Source organism: Aquarana catesbeiana, linkage group LG12 (assembly GCF_042186555.1).
Source record: "Aquarana catesbeiana isolate 2022-GZ linkage group LG12, ASM4218655v1, whole genome shotgun sequence".
NCBI lineage: Eukaryota > Metazoa > Chordata > Amphibia > Anura > Ranidae > Aquarana > Aquarana catesbeiana.
The window spans coordinates 210,855,375-210,866,722 of NC_133335.1; the positions used below are offsets into that span (position 1 = coordinate 210,855,375).

At 41.9% G+C, this 11,348-nt stretch overlaps 1 protein-coding gene across 1 annotated transcript; it reads left to right on the forward strand.

Annotated features, from left to right (window-relative positions):
* Positions 1 to 1,873: 1,873 nt before the first annotated feature.
* Positions 1,874 to 10,951, forward strand: LOC141114286 (olfactory receptor 10A4-like). Its single transcript, XM_073607887.1, has 2 exons — positions 1,874 to 1,885; positions 10,046 to 10,951. Exons 1-2 carry the CDS (start codon positions 1,874 to 1,876, stop codon positions 10,949 to 10,951), a joined length of 918 nt encoding a protein of 305 aa, XP_073463988.1.
* The last annotated feature ends 397 nt before the right edge of the window (positions 10,952 to 11,348 follow it).

The following is an 11,348-nucleotide window of genomic DNA, read 5'->3' on the forward strand; positions in this document are numbered from 1 at the left end:
AAATTCCGACCGTGTGTAGGCTCCATCGGACATTTTTCGTCGGAATCTGGATCTCAAATTTTCCGACAACAAAATCTGTTCTTGTAAATTCCGATCGTGTGTACACAATCTCGACGCACAAAGTTCCACGCATGCTCGGAATCAAGCAGAAGAGCTGCACTGACTATTGAACTTCATTTTTCTCGGCTCGTCGTACGTGTTGTACGTCCCCGAGTTCTTGAGGTTCGGAATTTCCGACAACATTTGTGTGACTGTGTGTATGCAAGACAAGTTTAAGCCACCATCCGTCGGAAAAAAAACATGGATTTTGTTGTCGGAATGTGCGATCGTGTGTACGCGGAATTAGTGTTCCCGCAGGGGGACTACATGAGGAGCTGAGTATATAGTTAAACCCTAAATAGAAACATTAATTAAGCACAACTGTAGTGTGTGAAACGGGTCTACAAGACCTGTGTGTTGGTGTTCTTTGATGTCATCTTGGTGATCAATAAACAACATTTTTGGATTTCAATCGATGTGCAGCCATTTCTTCCTTTATCTACTTACCCACAGAGGCGGGTCGGGACTAGCACTTGGTTGGCATTCCTATCAGGCACTAATTTATACACCTGTCATTCATTCTTGATCAGCTAAAAGCTGCAGGGCTTGCCTGCAGAAGCCTGACATTGTACTCTTGATTCACTGATCACAGGTGCAATGCTTGCCAGGCTCCTGCAGTAAAAAATAATAAATGCACTTTTTTTTTCTGCAAAAATATGTGCATTTATTATTTTTTCTTAAAAGGTGACTTTATCCTTCAATTTGTTAGTCAAATAATAATAGTCCATATAAATTTGCTAGTACACCTAACACTCCCCTCCCCAAATTGACAATGCTGCTGTCCAAGGGTGTCCTCATTGCTGATTTTATCAAGGGTCACGTGACATGTGACGCAACGCATCGGAAGGAGCCTTGTGACGTCATCCATAATGCTGTAGTGTTACTCTCGGCTCAGCGAGAGGAGGACATTGGTGGACGGCTGACTGCACTATGCGCCCTTACATTAGATCATTGCAAACTGGAGAAGAGTTACAACAGAATACCGGTATAAACAGATGATTAACAGCGGATCGCCAGCCTAATCAGTGAGCTGATAGAGATTGCAATTTAAATATGTACCTTAAAGTAGACATTTATTCAACCTGAACGTCTTCTGATTTATTTGTGTCCTACTCCACTTTTGTTTTAATATTTATAATGTAGGAGGTGGACTTGTGATTCTCAACAGATTGCTTCAAGTTATTTGTTACGATTTATTTTAGGTTTTGGAGCACATCACCATTTTTTATTTTTAGTATAATGGAAGTGAGTATTTAGCGCACTTTTTATTTATCTATATGGTTTAAGTTTATTAGTGGCATCAGAGCACTGAGCAAAGGTGCAGCTTTATACGGAATATTTATAAAGGTTTTTTTATATATGGGACACATTTGAGTTTAATATCAGCACATAAAGTGTTTACTACATTTAGCATATAACTAAATTTAAAAAAATTCTTGAACAATCACATACAAACACAGTTTCTCACAATTATTCACTTATTTCACCATAAAGCGCTTCAGTTTTATCACTTTATAATGACACTTGACCCATGTTCCCTGTTTGGCTCACGTCCTGAATTTGGTGGTGCAGCGGTTCTTGAGCAGGTACCCAGGCTTACAGGATCTCCTGAGGCAGGCCAAGAAAGTCTGTGGTCATTTCCGCCAGTCATAAAATGCCAGTGCTCGGCTGGCTGACCTTCAAAGGGAATGCAACCTGCCCTGTGACATTCCCACCAGGTGGAACTCAACGTTTGCAATGCTGCAGCGGTTGCACACGCAGCAGAGGGCCATCAATGAGTACCTGTGTGAGCATGGCACCAGGACAGGGTCAGGGGAGCTTGGCTTTTTTTCGCCACGCCAGTGGCTACTTATCAAGGATGCATGCACTGTCCTGTCACCATTTGAGGAGGCCATGAGGATGGTGAGCAGTGACAGTGCATGCATCAGTGATACTGTCCCTCTTGTCTTCCTGTTGGAGCACGTGCTTCGTGGAATAATGGACAGGGCACTTGAGGCAGAACAGCGGGAGGAAGAGGAGGACTTCCTTACCTCTCAAGGCCCCTTTATCCAGATAGTATTCCTTGCGGGCCCGCCGATCACACAGGAAGAAGAAGAGGAGGAGGAGGATTGTGTCAGCATGGAGGTGGAGGATAACACTCAGCATCAGCAGCAGTCTTCAAGGGATCATTTTCAGTCCCCAGAAACCCATGGAGTTGTACGTGACTGGGAAGAGGTGGTTGCAGATCATGTGATCCTTAGTGACCCAGATCACTCAGGATCGAATGCCTCTGCAAACTTACGCTGCATGGCCTCCCTGATCCTGCACAGCCTGCGAAAGGACCCTAGGATTTATGGTATCAAGGAGAGGGATCATTACTGGCTGCCAACCCTTCTTGATCCACGTTACAAGGGTAAGGTTACAGAACTTATCCAGCCTTCGCAGAGGGAGCAGAGGATGAAACATCTTCGGGAGGCCTTGCAGAAAGGTTTGTGCAATGCGTTTCCAGAGCCTGGGAGGTTACAATTTCCTGGTGCTGGACAACGTGTTACTGAGGGTTCGTTCAGTCACAGAAAGAGCGGTGGAGAAGGTGGCCAGCTGACCGATGCCTTCAGACAATTCTTCAGTCCTCAGCGCCAAGGTCTGATCAGTTCCAGCAACTATCGCCAGCATCTGAATTACATGGTGCAGGAATATCTAGGGGCAAGATCCGACTTGGAGACTTTTCCAACAGAACATCCTCTGGGTTACTGGGTCTTGAGGATGGACCACTGGCCAGAGCTTGCTCAATATGCAATTGAGCTACTGGCCTGTCCTGCATCCAGCATTCTTTCTGAATGCACATTCAGTGCTGCTGGAGGCTTTGTAACTGATCACAGAGTGAGCCTGTCCACAGACTCTGTTGATCGGCTCACATTCATTAAAATTAATCAGTCTTGGATCACCAGCTACCAAGCACCTGATGCTGATGTAACCGATTGATTTTTCTATGGATGTGGGATCCCTTAAAGACTGCCTATGCTGAAAGACTATCCTATTATGCTGAGTGACTATCCTATTCCTCCTCAATCTTCATGATGTTAGCTTCTAAAAATATTTTTGGTTCACGGCACCACCACCACTGCCTAAGGCCCAATTTTTCTGCCCTTGTTTAGCAGGGACGTGTAATTACAATTTTTGATCTAATATTTCACAACAGGGCCCGTTCCTGCCCTCAACAAAAGTATCTGTGAGACTTTACAGTGTTGTGCCACCATCACCGCCTAAGGCCCAATTTTTCTGCCCAGCTTGTAACTAAAATTTTTGCTCTAATATTTCACAGTAGGGCTCGTTCCTGTGCACAACAAGAGAATCTGTGAGGGGTTACAGTGTTGTGGCACCACCACCACTGCCTAAAGCCCAATTTTTCTGCCCCTGTTTACAGGAGCGTGTAATTACAATTTTTGATCTAATATTTCACAGCAGGGCTTGTTCCTGCTCTCAACAAAAGAATCTATGAGGGGTTACAGTGTTGTGGCACCACTGCCTAAGACCCAGTTTTGCTGCCCCTGTTTAACAGTGGCATGTAATTACAATTCTTGATATAATATTTCACAGCAGGGCCTGTACCTGCGCCCACCAATAGTAACTGTGAGGGCTTACAGTGTTGTGGCACCACCACCACCATCACCAAATGCCCAATTTTTCTGCCCCTGTTTAACAGGGGCATGTAATTACAATTCTTGATATAATATTTCACAGCAGGGCCCGTTCCAGTGCCCACCAAGAGTAACTGTGAGGGCTTACAGTGTTCTGGTACCACCAACACCTAAAGCCCAATTTTCCACAGAGTATACAGGCAGGCCATATAGTATATACAGGCGGTCCCCTATTTTCAATCATCCAACTTACAAACGATTCCTACTTACAAACGGAGGGAGACAACAGGAAGTGAGAGGAAATCTACCCCTAGGAAGGGAAATTCTCTCCTGTAAGAGTTAATATGGGAAAAAGGTGTCTCCACGGACGCTTTATCACCAATCCTTTTTTCCCTAATAACCCAAAATTTTCAAAATCCAATTGTTATTGGGACAGAAAGTGAGGTGAAATCTTCTGAACAGGGGCACAGACAGCAAAACAAATGTTCACTTTTATTGTTTCACTTTAAGCATTATTAAAATCACTGCTCTTGAAAAAACAGCCGTTTTTAAAACTTTTTTTCGCTTTGATACATGTCCCCTAGGGCAGGACCCAGGTCCCCAAACACTTTTTGTGACAATAACTTGCATATTAGCCTTTAAAATTAGCACTTTTGATTCTTCACGTTCGGGTCCCATAGACTTAAACAGTGTCCGCGTGTTCGCATGAACTTTTTGTCAGTTTGCATGTTCTGCCATGAACCGAAGTGGGAGGGTGTTTGGCTCCTCCCTAATAGGCAACTCCTATCCTCATATTGATCAGTAGTTCCAAATTAATAACTGATGCAGTAGGGAACCAACTCAAAAACATACACTCAGAATCTATCCAAATAACTGTTCTATTTATTTGGAGCATTTAAATTTTTTCTCATGCTTATGTAGGTATCACATATATTTTACAATTTTCCTTTAAGGTAACAAAGGCATAGCATAGACATAGGCTAATCTGACTTGAAAGAATGCAAATACGTAATGAAAACATTATTAGTGCTTTGTGCACAATGAGTACAGTGTGCAAAACACAAGCAAAGCACACAAAATGAAATACACTTTTATACAGAATTTCAAAATTCTTATACAAAATATAGCATTGCATGCCTCATTTTGGTACCATACTGTAAGTAGTGACAAAATGATTATGAAATCAGTACAGGTCCATGCAGTTTCTGAAATGTGGAATCTGTTTGTGTCCATAACAGGTAAACATCTGCTAGTCCCAATGTAGTTAAAGCAAAACATCCACAGAAGTAGTACAGTCATCACCAAAGTGTTCAATATTTGACAGTTCCAGGAGTGTCAAGCACCTGTGTCTCCCACTGTGCTGAGTGATTTCCCCCATCAGCATGTGCTCTAGACTGATGAGTCAAAATTTGAAATATTTGGCTGTAGCAGGAGGCAGTTTGTTAGCAAAGGGCTGGAGAGCGGAACACTAATGTGTGTCTGCAGGCAACAGTGAAGCATGGTGGAGGTTCCTTGTAAGTTTGGGGCTGCATTCCTGCAAATGGAGTTGGAGATTTAGTCAGAATCAATGGTGTCCTCAATGCTGAGATATACAGGCAGATACTTATCCATCATGCCATACCATCAGGGAGAGGTGTGACTGGCCCCAAATGTATTCTGCAGCAGGACAACACCCCAAACATACAGCCAATGTCATTAAGAACTATCTTCAGTGTAAAGAAGAACAAGAAGTCCTGGAAGTGATGGTTTGGCCTCCACAGAGCCCTGATCCCATCATCGGATCTGTCTGGGATTACATGAAGAGACAGAAGGATTTCAGGCAGCCTACATCCACAGAACATCTGTGGTTAGTTCTCCAAGGTGTTTGGAACAACTTACCTGCCGAGTTCCTTCAAAAACTGTGCATTTAACATCCCAGCCAGAGGAACCGACCCCAACATTTATACACAAATGGGAAAAGGACTTGGAAATTCAGTTTTCTCCACAACAAATGAAAAAAAAATCTCCTCCTAGCACATAAATCCTCCATCACGAATCATTACCAAGAAGCCTGGTACAAAATTGTAACCCGATGGTATAGAGTCCCTTCTTACTCCACAAGATAGACCAAACGATATCTGATAAGTGCTGGAGGTGTAATGCAGACGTTGGAACTATTATCCACATTTTCTGGACATGCCCGGTTTTAAGATCGTTCTGAGAGGGGATGACAACAACCATTCAAAGCTTGACATCAGTGGAACTGAAAGATAACCCGGCCGCGTGCCTTCTCCACCTGACAGAGAGACCCATTCGAAAATATAAAAAGACTTTGACAATGCAACTCCTCAATGCGGTGAGGGCATGTATCCCCGCGTTGTGGCAACAATCCCTTCCACCAACCAAGGTCTTGTGGTATTGTAAAATCAACTGTATCCTCCGTATGGAGGAATTAACTGCTACCCTACATAATACGGAAGAACAATTCCGAGACAAGTGGAGGCCCTGGAGAAAATTTACTGGCACAAACTCGTACCTGCAGGAGATCGCCCACGCTCAAACCCAAGAGACATAATGCAATAATCTATTGAATATCATAATGGGACGTCCACTTGCACATTGTATAGGAGTAGGAGATCGGCCTTTCCGGGGGGGTGCTGTTGCGGCCCTGGTCCCCCCTCCCCTCCCTTTTTTTTTTTCTTCTTTTCCTTTCCTCCCCTCCTTTCCCCCCTATTCTTCTTCTATTCTGCTTTTCTCTTTCTTTCCTGCCTATTCTCTCTAATAATATAGCCCGTTACTGTAGTTGTAGATACGGCTGTAATTCAATCATAGTGACAAGAACATACATAACGAGTAAGAAGTGTATGCTAGCGATATGCTTGTATTTGCACTTCATGTTTTTGACTAGATTAATAATTGTCTATTGAGGCTCTTTTAGGCCTCCTGTTTTTTTTTCTATATAAATAATATTGTATTGGCAAAGAAACACTCAAAATGTCAACAAAGTTTTTTTTTTGTAAGCTTGGTTATATCTTTTGTCTCATGGAATATGTTGACCAATTGTACCCATATATAAGAAAATGACACGACTTGTTCTTTTTCATGGAACTTTGCCATAAAATACATAAATAAAGGAATTTTAAAAAAAAACTGCGTGCAAATCTACCTAGAAGAATTGTTGAATTGATGTTGTTTTGAAGGCAAAGGGTGGTCACTCCAAATATTGATTTAATTTGTATTTCTCTTCTGTTCACTTTCCATTTTGTTAATCAATAAAACAAACTAATAACACTTGCATTTCTGAAAGCATTCATAATTTGCAGCACTTTTTTTCACACCTGTCTTAAACCATTGCACGGTAGTGTACATCTTTTTAGCACATATAGAAGATATCTGTTTATTTTTCCAAAAATGCAGTATATTAATATTTTTAGTTTGAGGTTTAGATAAACTTTAATATTTGATGTATATTTACTTTCTCATAACTAGCAAAATTGCTTTTTAATTCCTTGTATACTAAGAATAGATTTAATTAGGTAATAAAATAAACAAACCACAGAGGGACCTTGTCTACAATCCAAAGAAGCTGAAATATGAATTGTAGAAAATATATAAGAGGAAGACCAAGAAGAGTCTGGCTTTAAGTGATCACATCAGTGTTATATGTGGGTTTTATGAGCTTTTATAGCTATTATCTCACTTTACAGATTGTAGGAAGACATTTAAAATTATTTTGTCACCAACAAATGAGTACCTGGACATACTGGGCTGTATTCACCAATCTGGTATGATATTTAGACGATTTTACAACATTGCCAACTGGGCCAATTATGACATTCCACTCCTACATGTAAAAATCTGTGTTTTTTTTGCTAGAAAATGACTTTACTTTTACAATTTTTTATGTCACGCGGTATTTGCGTAGCCATTTTTCATTTACATTTTAAAAAAAAAACACTTTCATGAATTAAAAAAAAAACAAAAACATAATATTCACCCCATTTTATTTTTTATACCCAGTGGCGATCAAATACCTCCAAAAGAAAGTTTTATTTGTGTGAAAAGAATGATATAAATTTCTTTTGTGTACAGCGTTATTGACCGCGCAATTGTCAGTTAAAGTGCCAAAAAGCAAAAAATGGTTATGTTGCATTAGGAGGAACATGCTGAGCACAGTCCAGCATACCTCTGTTACGTCACTCCCAGTAACAGAATGGGATCCCGCCGTGCACCTAGCACAGACCTCATGCATGCACTTATTAACTCCTTACTTCCCTACCTCGTGAACATACCATAGATCTCTGTAACACTGGTTCAGTTCTGGTTGCTGTTGGAGTCTGACCCCTAGGGAGGGAGTCAGTACATCGACCTCCTTACTACCAGAGGATCCGTCACCCTACCAGGTAGCACGCTTCACGACTGGTCACTTAGTGTCTTGAACTAGTGCTTGGTTAGTCTTAGCAACTACACTCCTCTTGCTTGCCTTGCTGCGTTAACCCTTCTGTAGCGGTGTTACCTAATAGCCCTTTGTGCTTTACAGACCCTGGTTCTTTAGATACGCCAGAACCAACATGTACCTCTTTAATAACTTTAGACCAGGCTCAGAACAATTGATGCAACTTTACTGAAGAGATTTCAACATTACAATACAACATGAACAGAGTCTAAACCCTAATCCTAACTAGAGCTGTGTGATTGCCTAGGCATACCTCTGCAAGGTAGTAGTCCATTGTGGCTCTTCCCATGCTTGGATGTCCTCCTGGAACCTTGGTGCCTCTAACAGACTACAAGACCCAGTAGTCAATCTTCACGGTGAAGGCCAAGACTGCAAACCAACCCAAGAGCCCTGGACCTCAGCCTTACCCCTTTTTATACCACACGTGGGCTGGCTGGTACCAAAAAGCCCAGGAACTGAGCACACAACACTTAATTCTCAGCCTCAGCCTGGGCCAGCCTCTAACTAAGGCTTTTCCAACTAGGGTGCCTTCAGGTCTCTTCAGGAGTGCCTTGGCAAAATGCCTAGAAATCGTTCAAAACTGTATAAAAGTCAGTGGGTGGGTCAAGCCTTCCTTTTAGTTATGCAAAGCCACAGGTTTTCATTGTGCATCATTACAGCCTCTAGCCGCCAGTGTCTTAATAACCAATGACATCATCAGTTGATAAGCACTCCATCAGCGCTGGGCTGTTAAAGAGTGTTGGAGAGAAACTGAGTAAGAAGAGAAACATTGGAATGTTAGTCAGCACCATGACTGAGTGTATTTGCTTTGGAATAATAAATTACCTCCAATGTTGGGTGTCCTACGTGCGTCAATGCTGCTGCATTATGTAAAACTATTAGTTTTGTTTTTTACATTTTACAATGGGGTGTCTCGAGGTTGTGCAGAATTTTGCCTTGACTTAAAAAAGGTTGAGAAACACTGCTCTAACTTACTAAGGAAAACATTTTACAACCTGCCTACAGATATAAGACACACACTAATGTGGCACTGCATTCATCCATACAGTCAGGGGCGGCCCATCCATTAAGGGTGCATGGGCGCCGCCACCCCTATCCATCGCCGCCTCCCCCTATCCATGCATCCAGCCCCTTTCTGGACACCGGACGCATGAATTACAATGCGGGGTGGGTGTTTTTTTAAGCACCTTATTAGAGCCAGATGCTCTAATAGGCTTCAAAATAGGGTGGGCTTGGGGTGCAGAGAATGTGTGTTACAACACATTGAATATTCTCCTCCCAGACAATCAGGAAGCGGGTTTTGATACCCATCACCAATTGGCTGAAAGGACAGACAATCCTACTGGATACCTAAGAGGAGGGGAGGAGCCGCACGCTGGAAGCTGCCGATGGAGGCGAGGACATGGAGCCGCTGCACGCTGCCCGCCACCCGCCTAGATGGGGTAAGTGCCGGACCGACCGACAAACAGCAGGGGGGAGGTGCCGCCGGTCACTTTGGGGGGGGTTGTTTGGCACCCCCCAAAAAAAACACCTGCCGCCACTGCATACAGTACATTAAATATATTTTTTAATGCATTAATTAATTAATGATCTGTGCTTTAGCATATAGTTTTAAATATATAGTGCTTCAACACTTGTAACTGCTGTTCAGTGCATGCTCAAAAAAATTACCAACACAAACAATTCACGCGTATACAATCAATAAGGTGCTATTTTTGTGCCAAAAACAACAAACAACAAAAAAAAATCCACAGGTAAGTACTGAGTAATGGTAGTAATGCTCAAAATATTAACCAAAACAGACAATTCCTGTGTATACAATCAATAAAGTGCTATTTTTGTGTTTTTTTAATACTGCAGATTTATTAACTCAATCAACAATATGTGTGGAAAGAATTATACAAAAGTCTCAGAATTTGTTCTTCTAGGATTTGGAAACCTTCACACATTAAATGTTGTATTGTTTATAGCCTTCCTAATCATCTTTATATTCACTATCACAGGAAATCTTCTGATCATTGTATTAGTATCCATCACCCCAGCCCTTCAGACACCCATGTATTATCTCCTAAGTCATCTCTCTTTTTCAGACCTGTTGATATCAACCAACATTCTTCCAACCATGCTTGGCAGTCTTCTTCTTGGGGAGAAAATAATTACATACTGTGGCTGCATCACACAATTTTATTTTTTCTGTGGTACAACCATTACAGAATGTCTCCTCCTCGCAATCATGTCCTATGATCGGTACTTGGCCATCTGTAACCCTTTGAGATATGCCAGTATCATGAACATGATGTTTTGTGTCAATCTTTCGGCTTGGCCATGGCTGTTGGGTTTCACATTGAATCTTATAGGCGTTTTGCCTCTAACAAATTTTGACTTTTGTGCTGATAATGTCATTGACCATTTCTACTGCGACCTCTCCCCTCTTCAGAAGCTCTCTTGTTCAGACACTTCTTTAATTGAACTTGAAGCTCTTGTCTCTTCCATACCGACATTTATTTTTCCATGTGGTTTTATCATGGTGACTTACATCCACATCTTCCATACTATTTTCAGCATACTGTCCACAACAGGCAAACAAAAGGCTTTTTCAACCTGCAGTTCTCACCTTCTTGTGGTGGGGACATTTTACGGGACACTGATAGCTAAATACATGATACCCTCTAAAGGAAACTCTTTGATTATCAATAAGATTGCATCTTTACTGCACACTGTGTTTACTCCTTTATTTAACCCTATCATATATAGTTTGAAGAACCAAGATATCAGGACAGCACTTCAAAAACTTTCTTAGAAATAACCCCTTTTAAAGAACAGGTCCATTCCGATAAACTGATATACCATCTACGTCTGGGTTCTCACACCTGCTTTGCCTATTATCAGGAGTTCCTACCATCCCATTTGGATTTCTGTTTATTTTTTATGTCGTTCCCCACCCCAATTAGATTAAATTTAGTTTTTGGTCCTGCTGTACTCAGCTGGAGCAGTAGTCAATTCTCAAGGTCTGGCCAGGCTTCTCTCAGCTTGGTGATTGGTTACACTTGCCTGGCTCTGGAAAAAGCTTCCAGAAATAGAGTGGGAGGATCAACCTTTGGGTTATGAATATTTATCTGACCTCAGCCAATCCCTGGGGGGTGCGCAGAAGGTGTCTGGGTAGAAAATAAATGTTTAGGAAGCCTGTTCAATTGAGT